Source organism: Scatophagus argus, chromosome 13 (genome assembly GCF_020382885.2).
Source record: "Scatophagus argus isolate fScaArg1 chromosome 13, fScaArg1.pri, whole genome shotgun sequence".
In the NCBI taxonomy this organism is placed as follows: Eukaryota; Metazoa; Chordata; class Actinopteri; family Scatophagidae; genus Scatophagus; species Scatophagus argus.
The window spans coordinates 14,890,397-14,905,863 of NC_058505.1; the positions used below are offsets into that span (position 1 = coordinate 14,890,397).

General features: G+C 41.2%; 2 protein-coding genes across 3 annotated transcripts; both read left to right on the forward strand.

Annotated features, from left to right (window-relative positions):
* The first annotated feature begins 326 nt into the window (after positions 1-326).
* crsp7 (cofactor required for Sp1 transcriptional activation, subunit 7) lies at positions 327-5,581 on the forward strand. 2 transcript variants are annotated; one of them, XM_046407579.1, is made up of 3 exons: positions 327-655; positions 1,785-1,859; positions 1,956-5,581. In XM_046407579.1, exons 1-3 carry the CDS (start codon positions 584-586, stop codon positions 3,621-3,623), a joined length of 1,815 nt encoding a protein of 604 aa, XP_046263535.1. In that variant the 5' UTR covers positions 327-583; the 3' UTR covers positions 3,624-5,581. The 2 variants fall into 2 exon arrangements, with proteins under 2 accessions (XP_046263535.1, XP_046263536.1); XM_046407580.1 differs by lacking the exon at positions 327-655 and adding an exon at positions 682-1,234.
* Positions 5,582-8,369: 2,788 nt separating this feature from the next.
* On the forward strand, positions 8,370-14,679 carry cnn2 (calponin 2). Its single transcript, XM_046408732.1, has 7 exons — positions 8,370-8,533; positions 11,028-11,149; positions 11,253-11,319; positions 11,793-11,930; positions 12,051-12,167; positions 12,795-12,941; positions 13,218-14,679. The coding sequence occupies exons 1-7, from the start codon at positions 8,480-8,482 to the stop codon at positions 13,524-13,526; spliced, it is 954 nt and encodes a 317-aa protein (XP_046264688.1). The 5' UTR covers positions 8,370-8,479; the 3' UTR covers positions 13,527-14,679.
* The last annotated feature ends 788 nt before the right edge of the window (positions 14,680-15,467 follow it).

The window sequence follows — 15,467 nt, forward strand, 5'->3', positions numbered from 1 at the left end:
ATCACCTTGGACTCTGGGAGACTGTGAGGGACCTTCATAACATTTTACATTTTATAGATAATCACAAAAACCCCGAATAATTAATTGGCAACGAAAATATTTGTTTCGTCAGATAATCGTTTCTTTGGCTGTTTAAAATGCGCTTAAACACCACTGATGTCCTGTAGATAGTAACAGATCGGAAGGACGTTCAAACAGGAGCAGTGGGGAAAACACTTAATACATCCATGGGCATACCCGGGAGTGTGAGGAGTGTAGGTGGACGGCAGGGATGTTTACTTGGCTACGTGCAGACGTCAAAGCGCATACATCGTATCCCAGCATGCAGCAGGAGGCCTTTGAGAGATCCAGCAGCTGGTAGTGAGTTGCTAGAGCGCCGAGCAGGCAGCAGCACACGGTCAAGACAGCACACACATTTCCTACTCCATGTGAGAAAAACTGAGCCGTCTACCTTCAGACGACAGAAAAATATGCTGTTCGGACGCCTGACGAGTCACCACACCGGCTTTTGAGTCATCATTGTCACCCGGTTTTCAATTTGGAGGATTCCTCCCTCCATCCTCCGGATCGCACCGAACAGGCAATGACAACGGTCTCAGCAACTCCGCAGCAGATGAGGGACCGGCTGCTGCAGGCCATCGACAGTCAGAGCAATGTGAGTAAAGCTATCAGGCTAGGTAGCTAATGCTAGCTTGTTTACCTGCACTCCGGCAAACTCGACAAGGCAGCTCACCCAACAGATGTCAATTAACTGTTTAATTCTCTTTGAAAATGCGTTATTTACGATTTAGGTTGACACCGGCTCTGAAAAATGACTGCGAAAGATGGAGAGACGCTGAGCTCTCGATTTGACAGCTTGTAAGCTAGCTTAGCAGAAGTGCTACCTGGGGTAGACATAAGTATCTCGTTAGCTGTTTTGTATAGCCTGCTAGATTCTAGCCTAGCCATATCACCAAAGCGGGCTTACAGTATTTAACGACTTAAAAATATAACTTAATGCATACATTTGCTCTGGAAGTACCTGTTTAACTTTGGAATTACGTTATCTGTGCCCTCTACTAATTGCTCAGCGTTTCGTTGTAGACCGTTTCATGCCAATAATTTCTTGTAACGAAGTGTGGGAGGTGGCTAGCTAACTTAACTGTTAGCTTGAATAGCTACGTTTTAGGAAATAGTCGGACCCTGCCTTCTCAAGTTAGTTAGATGCTAGCGGTAGCCAAATCAGCTAACTCAAGTAAGTCTGCCGACTCTCAATCGCTGGTTGACTTTTTCGACAGGATAGGAACCTCACTTTTTGTCTCTTGTTTTTGTTCTAACGCTGCGCTTTTGTTAAACTGTTTGCAACGATTACGGTGCTTTGAGTTGACACTTAGCCATCTTTATTTGTCAACTTCGTTCTGTCGATCTAAAGCAGACAGACAAGCTAGTATTTCTTCATCTAACTTATAAGCTAACTTGTCCCCATACTCGCACATTGTAGACACGATTCAAACGTTTTCTCCAAATATTTGTTTGTCCAGATAACCATTATATATTATATTTTGATTTTGATATTTGATTTGATCCTATTTTATTTTATATGATTCTAGCTATAACATTATCTAGGAGACTTTGCTAATCATGTGTATCAGTCATGTAAATTGTCTTTTAAAATGTCCGATCTGTGATTAAATTAATACTGATTTCACTAAGAATTCCTCCCTTGTAATTTTAGGCTAATACTTAAATATTGGCTTTCTGTGAGTAACAGGAATGTTTTTATACTTTATACTTTTTTTACACAGATATGCAATATGGTGGTTGTACTGGAGGTAATTTCCTGTCTTGAAAAATATCCTATCACCAAAGAAGCACTTGAGGTAAGATGGTTAACTACACTCTACATGAACTACTACTTCATGTAGAAAATGTGTTGCTTATGTCATTTCTAACTTTCACACACATTATTTATGTAGGAAACTCGACTAGGAAAATTGATCAATGATGTGAGGAAGAAGACCAAGGATGAAGACCTTGCGAAGCGTGCTAAGAAACTGTTGAGGAACTGGCAAAAGCTGATTGAACCTGGGCCACCTGTGGCTGCAAGTGCCCCTGGGTCTACCAATGGCAGTTCTCATCCCTGCAGAACCGAGGCCTCTCCTCCAGACATTTCTGTGTCAGGGAAGGGTGTCCCTGAGGTCAAAATCAGAAACGATGTTCACAACACATACTCACCAAAAGCTGAGAGATCAAGCAGCCGGAAACGCCGAGCAGACCACAGAGACAGTGGATTGCACTTACCAGAAAAAATCTCCAAGATGTCATCATATGATAACTCTGTTTCACCACCACCCACCAATGGGATTGCATGCAGTCCTGATGCTCTGCCTGAGCAGCAAGTTATCCCATCTCCTGACAGATCTCGGACAGAGCACCTTGATAATGATAAAATCAACAGAATTCCGGTAAATGCCGTCAAGCCTCGCCCCAGTTCCCCTGGAGTAGCCAAACTACCTAGCACTTCTTCTATGATCAAGGTTGCTGTGATGCAGCAACAAGCCAGGTTGGATGAAGGAGGGGCATATTACCAAGCCAAAAGTCCTCGCGGTCTTACTACCAGTCCAAGGAGCGTGAAGCAAGACACAGTGACCAAGCGCTCTTCAGCATATGCACCGAAAGGAACACCTATCCCAAGCCCTTCCTCTAGGGACTCTCCCTTGTCTTTGCCCCAGTCTGTATCCTCCCCAGCCCATGCATCTTACGCTGACAAGCTGCCACATTCTGCTCTTAGGTCTTCAATGCACTGGGCCAGTTCGTCAGAAGTCCCCTCTCATTGCCCACCGCAAGATATATCTGCAACACTGGAATCCCCGTCAGTCTCCCCTTCACCCTCTCACCTCCAACACAACACAGACCTACAGAGACCAACATTTGAGGGAGCCATGTCTCTGTCTGATGACATAGATGGGACGATGGTCCTCAATTCAGAGCCTAAAAAGAGGAAGTACAGATCAAGAGACTACTCTGTCAACTTAGATGGCCAGAAAATAGAGGACACGTCTAAGCCTGTACGGTTAAAAGAACGCAGATTAACATTTGACCCTGTCACCGGTCAGATCAAACCTCTGGTACACAAAGAATCTTCTCAAACAGAGGAAGCTCCCACTCCTGACCCTGCTGAGTTTAGGCAGAGAACTGAAAGTACTGTACAACAGCCAGTTGCCACCCCAGGCCCAGGTCCTAGCCCAAACCCTTTCCATCAAACAAACTGGAAAGAGCTGTCCAGAAATGAAATCATCCAGTCTTACTTGAACCTTCAGAGCAATGTGCTCACCTCCTCTGGGGTCCAGGCCCCCAGTGCACACTTTTTCATGTCTGAGTATCTGAAAAGGGAAGAACAGGAGGTCAAGGACTCAAGGGAGATTCACGTACTGCAAAAAGACAGCTCAGTAGGGGATTTACCAGGCGTGAGCCGTGAGGTGACGGATGAGGACCTGGGCAGGATACACACACAGCACTGGCCGGGGGTGAACGGTTGTTATGACACCAAGGACACCTGGTATGATTGGACAGAGTGCATATCATTGGACCCTCATGGAGATGAAAACAAATTGAACATCCTGCCATATGTTTGCTTAGACTGAGGGGATTGGGGAGGTTGCTGTTCTTTCCCGCTCCTCTTTTTTTTCTTTTTTGTTTTGTCTCACCACAGAGACAAGATATTTTGTGATTTTGTTTGTCCACTGTGAGTTTGGCAACAGCCAGGCCTGCTAAACACCCTTCCCATGCCACCTCCTCTTTCTGTGATTATAATCTATTGAGATTTTGTTATAAAAAGAGTAAAGATTTAAAGAATAGTTGAGTTTGTAATATCAAGGGCTGTTTCTGTTTTTATTTTTCAAACTGAAAGCCACAGGAATGATGAGGCCCTAGCTGCAGAGCGCTGCTGCTAACATTGAAGGCAAGAAAGAGACGACAGAATTATCCCAGATAATTGGAAATGGTGTTGTGATGAGAATTTCTGATGTTCTGAATCGTACCTCTGTTTCAGGCTCACTGGGATTACACTGTTTTGTTTTTTACCTTCTAGTTACTAAAGAGGTGTTAAAATCTATGGTTAAATTTGGGAAGGCTGGGGTTTAGCTGTTCTGTCCTGACTGCCATGTTGGTGCCCAGAAAGGTGTTGATAGAGTTCATCTAGCACAGGTAGAGCTGAACATGTCCAGAATATGAAATACTGGAGCATATTTGGCAAGAAGCTTTATGTGAGATATAAAGAGTAAATTATAAATTTCTTATCATGTATACATCTATTTATTTTGACCAGTTCATTTATGGGACGTCTACCCATACAGATGTTCAGAAACCTATAGATCTTTTTTTTTTTTTTTTTTTCCTTTTTGCAACACAATATTGTCAGCCTAATCTTCAATGTTAATGGGACATACAGAAATTTCTGCACAGCCTTTCTTTAAGATTGGCTGGTGCACTTGGTCATAAGCATTCCATACCTCACCTTTAATCCACTTTCACTCTCTCTGTTTCATCACTCAGCTCTTATATGCCCACAAGAAGAAATTTATTCTGAAAAAATAAATCACCTGGTTTCATCTACGTAGTGTGGAGCTACTGGAAAATTCATTCAGCTCAAATGAAAAACTCTCACCTCACACTAAATCTTTCCCAAACCTGAAATGTTTAAGATTGTCAAATCAGTTGGTGCTGATGAGTAATTGTGACAAAAACAAGGAAATGTTTGAATGCCTGGATTCACTTTGTTTCCATTCCTTTACGTATTGTTTGCCTTCTGGAATTCCTTCACAGTGTTTTTCAGTTAAACAGCCTAAGTGAATGTACAGGGTTGAGACCGCTGATGCAGTTGACAACTTGTTGGTTCTTTCATCATTGACTTAATTCAAGATCAAGACCGACTGATGCACTTACAGTTTATGTACCAATTGTATCCTCAGAGTTTCAGACACATTGAAAGTTTTAGCAGCAGCAGCTTTTGTGAATTTAGAAAGCTCCAGTGATGCTCATTGAGGTAGAAGATCTTTGGCTTCCATATTTAAACACAGCACCTGTAAAGGGACGGTGAGAGAGAGAGAGAGAGAAAGCTGTGTGCATCAGATCTTCTTGACATTTTCCATTTGACATCTAATACTTAATTTTAATTTCCCTTTATACTCATCAGTCACCACTGCTTTTTCTCACATGACTCAAATTAAGATTGGCTTCTGTGCAGCCTCTCTGTCCATACATTCTTTCAGTCATTCATCCCTACCAATGTGCCTTGGTAAATGGTAAATCTGGATTTGCTTCCGCATAAAGCACGCCTGTGTGTGGTGCCGGGTTTATGTGCGAGAATTCCAAATCCCTTGATCAATATGACGCTGTTTTATGCACCATTTCTGTTACTTTTTGTACACACTGATCTAGTGAGGGTGAAGCTGCAGACAATGAGAAACTGCACAACACAGCTGGCAATAAAGGAAAAGTGCTACAACTGGTTGTTTTCTGGAGTTCTGACTGGGGCATCTTTATTTGTTCAGTGTTTAACATCTCTCAATTGTTTGAAAAAATAAAATGTTCTAAATCTTCAGCTCGGGCCGACTGACTCTTTTACAGTGTCGTTGTGTTCGAGGAGTGATATCATCCTTGAATATTTTTCCCTGATGAAACTACCTGGTCAGTTTGGGTGGGTTCTGTATACTTGTGTATTTCATTTTGAATTTCACTGTAAAAGTTGCATTGTACTGTCATTTGTTGTACTTACACAGTTCATCCATGTGGGGGTGCACAATGCCCATGTGTCTCTTTTGACTATGAAAGGGTGGGATTGCAAGGACTAATTTTAGTTCAGTGGGAATTAATTGATCAGACTTTTAATCCTTCTAGGCCCACAAAGGATATATTGCCCTCTATTTTTAAATTAAAGTATTAAGATTTAGATCTTCCATCAGTGGGGGCCTGAAATGGTTAACGTCCCCTGGAAAGAAATTGTGTGTGTACAAAGTGACGTTTTTATGAGCACAATTAGCCTCCGTAGAGATTGCATATTGGTCCTCGCATGTTTAATAGACTCAGGGGAATCATGAGTACGTCATTCCTTGCCATGACTCAGTGAGATGACGTAATCTCATTACAGATATCAGGATGAGTAACTGTTCTCCCTCAGGTGTGTTTACTCTGAGACTCTGAATCAGTCCTCTGCACACCTGTATGGTGTAACCATGTACCACATGTACCCTCAATTACAGCTGTGTTAAGATCCAGACGCACAGAGGAGAGACCCCTGTGTGCTTATGTCAGTATTAGTTTCCAAGATTTTACATGTTGTCTAGTTAGAATCAGTCCAGTTGGATTGATTCTTTGTTTTGTCTAGATGATGTCTTCAACTTGTTTTTTGTATTTAACCTGCAATACAAAGCCCAATGATATTCAGTTTACCATCATATATAAGAAATGCACCAAAATCTCATGTTTGAAAAGCTCGAACTAACTGGAATTGGTAATTGGTAATGTGAAACAGCACATTTCTGTTAGCAGGGAGATGCAGTACATGTGCGAGTGCCTTGATGCAGCAGGACACCCTTTCAGTGCTTCATTCTAGGTTTGTTTTCACCATTAAACCTCTCAAGTCACCACGTCTCAAACATGCTCGTGCTCATGGTGGCACCCAACTTAGTTTCCGACACAAATCATTTTAATTCAGCTGTTGTGACTAAATGTACCATGGTACCATACTAACTGAAAACAAGTCAACAAGAAAGTCAGTTTCTAAGGTAACTTCCGTCTCAGTTTCATTTTCCTGACTGTCCCAATGTCAACAAGCTCCAACTTTACCAATAGCTCCATTGTCCATAACTAGATTATGGCTTGTCTGGAAAAACAGCACGGTATGTGTTGTGAGTAGGTTTCCCTTCAGAAAATATATGTTAGTGTAGCTGATGTTCATGTGAGGGGTGTGTGTACTTCATATACTTCTGTGTACTTTGAATAGTAGTGAATAATGATGGCATTTGGACTGACTTTTTTTTTTTTTCTTTTTACACAAAAGGCAAGTTTTCCTGGCTCCGTAGTCCCTACTGAAGCTTAAGACAAGAGGAAATACAAGAGATCACAGTATTGTTAAATTACGCACTGTGTCATTAATATGTAAAGAAGGAAGCCATCCTGTCGACTAATCTGTAATACATCAGACATTATCCTGCAGCACAATTTCAAATCCTAATATATGAAGTTGTATCTGTTCTCTGCAACACCTTTGCGCCGACATTACGTCAGCCTAGTAGCTCATCGTACTGAGTTTAGTTCCTCCAAACTTTTTTTCTTTTAATCGGCAGTGACTCAAAAAGTACGACAATCTGTCTGGTCCACTACACGTCTGGTATGCAGGGTGGGACCGGTGGATCACTCCCACCATTCAGGAATTTGGGAAGTTTCCTTCCATATAAGGAGTTTTTGATTTCAATCGCGACCTAAGGAAGAGAAGGGAAAAGGTGGAGCCTAGGATCGATTAACTGAGTGGATATTCAAAGAGTATAGAAGAGAAGCAAGACGGTTCCTCTCTAGAGACTTTCGTATTTACTGAACGTTATGTTCAATTTTATACCGGAGATGACTGAGTTATTTAAATTAAGTTCTTTTCAGTGTTGCGTGATTTATGACTCCAGTAAATATGAGCTAAGCGGTATCATTTGAGGTGATACAACTGTGTGTTTTATTTATTTAATCATTCTTTTAGTCATTTGATATAAGCATAGTGGTATTTCATGTATGCAGTCAGTTAGAATCTCTATGAAATTTATTTTCCAACATGAAGATTTGAAAGTCCTTTCTACCTAAACCTCCAGGAATTAGACTGTGAAGAGAGAAATGCTGAGGCAGTTTTCTTGTTTATTGTTTTGTTGGCTAAAAATAAACCAATTTAAAGTTGTGTCTAAAACAGGCTTTGTCACCATGCATGTGTCCGTATTGAATTGTAGAAGATCACCTCCGCCTGACTGTTAACCCCTGGACTGACACCGAACAAAACACAGAGTGAATAAATTAGTGGCCGCTCTTCAAGGGCTATCACAACGTTGTTAAAATTATTAATTACTTTTCAGCCACCCTGTTGAATCATGTAATCAAGAGCTCCTATTTCTTATAACATTAAGCTCACATATTAATGTTTGATGTTAAACATTGACAGAGAGCACTGATTTTTTCCCTAGGTCACAAACAAAGATTCAGGCCTACTTTCATAAGTTTCATGTCCAGACCTTCACGCAACTGCACTGCTCCGGTGAACCAGTAGTGAACTATCTTGACTCACGAAACGCCACTCTTTGGTAGAAACCGTGGGAGCGCTCTAATTGGCGGCCGTAAAAGAGAAAGGAAGTATTTAGTGCACTCCGTTTTCATTGGAAGAGAAAGTCGAAGATAATTTAGCGCAGATTTTATCCGCAAGTCAGTATCTTTTTTTACGCAAGTAGTAAAATCACAACAACTGACAATGTCCTTTAACAGGGGTCCTGCCTACGGATTATCAGCTGAGGTGAAAAACAAGGTACGTGTACACTTTTTATACATCACATAAAATAAGTTGTATTGAACTTTCCCCCCCCCATTATTCCAACCCATTGTGCTTTTCTCGGAACGCGAGTCAGGGAGCCACCTGGCCTCCATTTTGATGCGCGTCTTCAGGTTAAAAGGTAACCAGACGTGGATGAAAATCAGTGTCTTAAGAGATTCAGAAATGCTTTTTTACACATTAAACATACTTATATAATTGTCACAAACTCGTGTTTAGTATGAAAACTGCTTTAGCGTGTTCACCTTTGCGTTTTACACTGAAACGCAGATTATTGATTTTACGGAGTAGACAAACTTTAGAAGTGACTATGGGCGTTGTCCCTCCTGGCAAAGAAGTATGTCGTTGTGGCAGAATTGTTATCCTCGTTTCTGGCATTTTCTATTCCCTGTGCAGCGTGTTTCCCGGCGTTGTGACCCGCATTAGCACATAATGTAATTCACCTATTAGTGGTGGGATCGGATGCCATCCATTCCTCTGACTGCTCGTTCCTGGGGCTTTTTTATTGCTTCTTTGAAATTGCAAGAATAGTTTCCTACGTCCCCCCTTGCGGTAAGGTGTCGTGCTGCTTCTCTAAACTTTTTTTTCGCTCAGTTCATGTCAGATCGGTGCAGGAAAGGTTTCAGTTTTCACCCTGCAGAGTGAGGTCCTGTGCAGACTGTGTACTTAGACAAACAGGCTCCAAACTGTCGCCATTTGAGTAATGTGTAACTTTTTAAGTGCGGCATTGATGAAGGAAGGGGCCTTGTTTATTTGGACCTGCCTGCACAGACCTGTGTGCGTCCGGATCCACTTAAAATACCGCGACTGATTCCCAGGATTATTTTCCTGGCCACATTATTGTGCATCACACCCAGTAGCATAACTCTGAGAACTTTCCCTTTTGTAAACATGAGATAAATGTGTTGTTATTGTGTAGTACTCGGGGGTTTTCCCTGTTGTTATCGAGTCTGTTCAACCTTGTTCCCTTTTCTGACTAAAAGAGAAACGGTATGAATTGCACCCTGTCTACCATCCATATCGTCCCAACTACCAGTGTTCCTTTAACTCACCCTCAGCTGATTTTTTTTTATATTTTTAATCTGCATTCCTTGGCTGTGCCCTTGGAGAGGAGAGGAGAGGTCAAATCTCCTCCCCGAATCTCCACTGAATTGCATGTACCACATACAAAGAAATGATGTCCTTGAAGAGGGGAGGGGGACAGTGGGGGGTGGAAGAGATGCTGATTTGAGTGGTATTTCCTGCCATCAGTGACGTAGCCTTCTCCGTAAAATGTGAAGTATTTCAGGATTTACACACACCCCCCCCTTTGTTCTCGTATCTGTACGGGTAGGAATCTCAGAAGTTCAGACCGTTAACAAACTGCAATAAGCAACATTTTTGCTGGTCACCACGGTCTGTATTCATTCATTGGATCAACACACGCGGTTCTGCGCCCTCGTTGCTGCATTCAGCTCTTTTATTCAGCCACTGTGGGGCAAATTCCTTGTGTTCAGCTTGTCTCTGTAAATTACATCTGTAGGACTCTTTGTGGGCAATTAAAATAGCCAGTGTTGCTTTTTAATATGGGGATAACTGAATGAAGGAAATGTAATTAGAAGACAGACATTCTTTAGAGTACAACCAGCTGCGAGGTGAATACGGCCAATTTCTATGTATATACTAGGTTTAACTCTGCAGAGTCTCTCATGGCCCTCAGGACAGAGAGGGAGATTGTTGGCTGGTGGCGAGTTGCACAGAGCTCAGTCGACACCTTATCCTTCAGCGGACGAGAAGAAATCTAGACCTGTTTGAGTCAGTGACTTTGTCGTTCATCTCGGCTCTCCTGTTTGTCGCGCAGCTGACATCACTGTTGTTTACGTGACCATAATGCTTCTCTTGAATGGCCTCTTTTCAGAGTGTTTTTCACACTTCTGTCATGTTTGGAAAAAAACGCTTGTAAATCAAAATAACAAGTTGGGAGTGACACCCTCACCAAAGACGATCTTTGTGCAATGTTAAGGCCCTTAAAACTTGCCCTCCCCCTTTCAGCCTTCCTGTATCTCAGGGGAGAATTTAGCAGTTTAGCAAACAGGATATCCTTTTGTGTGTTTGTGTGTGTATGTGTGTGATTCATTATTTCTGAAAGCTAAAAGACAAAACCCCCTCTGTAGTCACAGCATACTACACTGAGGCAAAGTGAAATTCTTGTGCGACCATGAAACATGATAACATACAGTCATAATAAAATTTGGAGGCCATTTAGCAAGTTATGTGATATTTTTACTCACATTTCTGCCCTTGCACAGTTATTGCTTTATGATATGTTTTGTCAGACAGGGAGGCCATTGGGGAGAGGAGGATCAGTTTTTGCTTTCACTGAAGTCTGTGACAAGCTCTCTGAATGCACTTACTGTTTTAACTGATCACTTACTGGCTGTTACTGCTACTTGTGGAACACATGTGACCTTTGACCTCTCCACCCAACCAGATTGCACAGAAGTATGACTCCCAGAAAGAAGAGGAGCTGAGGATCTGGATTGAGGAACTCACTGGCCAGTCTATCGGCTCCGACTTCCAGAAGGGCCTGAAGAATGGAGTCATTCTGTGCCAGTAAGCAGTGCTGCAGTACGCTGTGGGAGGGGATCGATCATCTGTTGTTTCCATGCATGCTGGTCTGGAAAACTTCAATATTTTCTTCTTTTTCTTCTCACAGACTTATCAACAAGCTTGCACCAAACTCTGTGAAGAAGGTTAACAACTCATCACTGAACTGGCATCAGGTGAGTTCAGTGATGACGCATACTTTTAAGCAATTGAGGGTGTGGCAAAATTAGGGTTTATTTTATTTTATTTTTTTTGCACATAGCTGGAGACTTGCATTTGTACATAGCTGATAAATTGTTCCCTCTGCTATTTTGCTTTGAGTGTTTCTCACCATCAGTGAACCGAATCATCTAGCTGATGGTTATACGGGCTTGTTGGCAGTGTTGCAGGCTTATTTTGCTTTTAGAGTCACTTTGTCAGAGCTTGTTTCTGAAACTGGTTTCTGTACTGCAAGGTGTAACCATTCACAGTAAATAAATGCACACTCTCTTTTTAAAACTGGGTGGGTGTTGCAAACACAAACTGTTTTTATAGCAATAGAACTGCGTTTTGTCTGTGTACCATCTTAAAATATTTTTATTCAGAGAGAAATAATGGCATAAATCCTGGACCCACGTTGTTAATCTGGTTTTAACTGGTGTGGTTTTAGCTGGAGAACTTGGCGAACTTCATCAAAGCCATCACAACATACGGCTTGAAGCCTCATGATATCTTCGAGGCCAACGACCTGTATGAGAATGGCAACATGACGCAGGTCCAGACAACACTGCTGGCACTCGCTAGCATGGTGAGTCTTCAAAATCACATGCTGTCACTACGAGTAAAGTAAATATCAAGAATGTTAAATCATTATTTTTAGCCACACGATTGGACTTCCCCCGTAATGTTGACTCTTCTTCTATCTCAGGCCAAGACCAAGGGCTGCCAGTCACGGATGGACATCGGGGTGAAGTATTCAGATAAGCAGGAGAGGATGTTCGATGAGGAGAAGTTGAAGGCTGGACAGTGCGTCATTGGCCTACAGGTATACTGTTTTTCTTCATGAGCTGCAGGGTTTAAAATGTGAAGAGAGTTGGTAGCAGTTTAGTTTTGACACTCGCTAATGAAACCAGTGAAAACTGAACGTGGCACACGTTTCAGCTTAAAATCTTTAACCGCAACATTCCATCATTTGAACGACTCATCTTCATTTGCCGTCCGTGTATCATATAACTGAAGTTTGTCGGTACAGGTCTGACATTGATATTCAAAACCGTGTTGGCAAAGAAATGATCGAATGTGACGGTAGTTGTTTGGGGGGGTAAAATATTCCAACAAACAAGTTCCAGCTTATTAACTTTAGCTGGGTGTACATGTGTTGAAACTATTGCAAAACCAGACCATCATTCAAGCATAGCATACTGCTGTTGAAGAGATACTGACTGGTCTCACTGCTTCTGAAGCCTGAGTTTTGATATTGTTTTCATGATATGATGGCAGATATGATGAAGTTGTAGTTTTGACAACTCGCAGTACGACCTGCTGTTTGCATCGTCTTAAGTGCAGTCATAGCTGACTGAAGCTTTAATGTTGCTCTTATGCAACTGCTTTGTTGTTGTAGAAGTGCAGTTTAAAGCAAAGGTTTGTTTTGTATCTGTCCTTCTGTTTTTAGATGGGGACCAACAAGTGTGCCAGTCAGGCAGGTATGAACGCATATGGCACCAGGAGGCACTTATATGACCCCAAAAGTCAGATCCAGCCTCCCATGGACAACACAACTATCAGCCTGCAAATGGGAACCAACAAGGGGGCGAGCCAGGTACTGCAGCACATTCCTGACTTCTCATAAATCCTATATTATAGTTCTCCGGTGGAAATAAGCCTCAGGGCATCTCTTTTTCCCTGTACTTTTTCTGCTGCAAACAGGTGTCACATTTACACATTTAGTCTTGAAGAACGATGAAAACTGCTTGATTGTGTCTACCAAGACAAAGCTGACACTTGATGTGGGCTCAGTGAAATCAGCCCACCATGTTTAGAGCTTTTGTAATGCCTTAAAAGCAAATTGACCCCCCCGGTTCTTTCTTTACTCCAGGCTGGGATGACGGCTCCGGGGACAAGGCGTGCCATTTATGACCAGAAGCTGGGCACAGACAAGTGTGACAACAGCACCATGTCCCTACAGATGGGCTTCAGCCAGGGAGCCAACCAGAGCGGCCAGAACTTTGGCCTGGGACGGCAGATCTATGACGCCAAGTACTGTCCCAAAGGAGCTGGAGTGGTCACAGATGATCAGAACAGGGCGGGCGTCTCCTGCAACTACATCCAAGATTACCAAGACGAGGGTTACCAAGGTTACCAGGAAGAAGAGCAGGTGTACCAAGACGATGGGACAGATTACTAGATGGAAAGGAGGGAGCTAAAGAAGGGGAACGAGAGGTTGTATAAAAGAGGGATCTTCTGCAAGAAAACCTCAAGGCAGGCAGTGTATTTTTATATCCATAGGATGTTGCACCATCTTTTTTTTTTCTTTTTTTTTTTAGGTTCCTTTTTAGTATTGTATGAAATTGTTTTCTTACCCCTATTTGTGCAAAACCAATGTTACACATATCATGATGAACTGTATTTCTGTGATGTTTATATTTAAAGTGACCACAAAAGCCAATCTTTTTGGCTTTGCTAGTTTTTCTATCCCAGGGATGTTTTTTAAGGTGCCAAAGCCCTTCCATTTAATTTCCTGTGGTTTTTTTTTTGTTTGTTTTTTTTGCTGACTCAGTCATCACATTAAGGGAGATTCCAAGGTTATTGTAATGACAACTTAAAGTGAAACTAGGGAGTTTGTGAAATTAAGTAGTTAGGAGTTTTTGGTTTTTTTTTTGCTTTTTTTGTTTCTTTAAATATTACCAGAAAGTACATCTTCTTCGGATCAAAACACCTGTGCTTGTGTTCGTGTTTCATAGCTGTATCATCTGTAAACTACATAATTCCTGTGAATGATAATATACATTTGTTTGTTACTCCTTCAGTATCCTCTTCATTCCTTCAGTATTGGTCATTGACAGGATTTCTTTTTTGTTTAGTTTTTTTTTTAAGAACAAACCGGTCAACCTTTTCATATTCTGCCTTTTTGTCTCAATCGTTTGAGTTCTTTTCTTTTTTTTTATTGGAGGAAATATTTCCTTTGTTTGCATAACCAGTCCAACTGGAGTTAAGCTTGTTTTCTTTGGATTAAAGACAGTGGGGGAGGATAAAATAGTCCTCAAGTGGAGTTTTGAACATTCCAAGCAAGAATACTGGATTCTTTTTTTATTCCTCAGTGAGTAATGTTGAAGCAAATCTGAATCACTTCATATCGGTTGAAATGTGTACCAATCATGCAATTAATTAGATCATTATTATTTATGCATAGGGGATTATAATGGGATTGTGTTGTACTTTGAATAACATTTTATATTGGCCTATAAATTTCCTCTGGAATAATCTTTATGCCGATGGGATGATGTTTGAATCAAAGTATGTCTTGTGAATACAATGTAATAAAAATGTGTATTCATTAACATGTGTTGATTAGTTTGTTAAAACAAACGCACAAAAAAAAACTCAAGATGAGCCTCTGAGTCGATGATTTAATCTGCAGCAGTGTAGGATTGTTTAGTTGTTTACAGATGTCAGTCAATAGGTGCACGGGAGAGTGTTTATCAGAGATAACTGATGAGGTGACAGCAGTCAACCAGCGATGATGAAACAGGAAGGGTTATGAAACATTAGCTCCTGTGCAGTTAAGTTTCGCTGTGATCACATTACTGTACATTCCTGTGTAATAAGCAAGTCATTTTTACAGAGCAGAGCTGGTGTGTTTGTAAAGGGTTGGAATTAAAAAAAGAAAAAACATAAATGGAGACAGTTTTGGTTTTAATTTTCCAGGTTTTTAGATTCCATGTAGCTCTCTGAGATCTCGTCTTCCACAAATGGAGTTTCACGTGGCACTGAAAATTTTTATTACAAAAAAACTGAACATTATGTTTAAAGGTACATGATTTAAAAATGGATGGGCCATATCTATAATGTAGCATATACATTTTTAAACAACACAGCCAAAAGTCAAAAAAAAATAAATGAATAAATAAACAATTTTAACAATCATATTTTCTGTCATCACTATCTACAGCAAAATTTATAAAACAGACAAAAACATGAACTATATAATTTCAGTCCTGGAGAAAGTTAAACAGCCCATCTTGTCTCTCACTTTTGCATTAGTGTGGAGGCAGGCAGGTATCTCAAAACTTGAGTAAGTAAAATCAGAACCGCTTGAGTGGCTAGACGCCAACAGAGAAGAGAGACA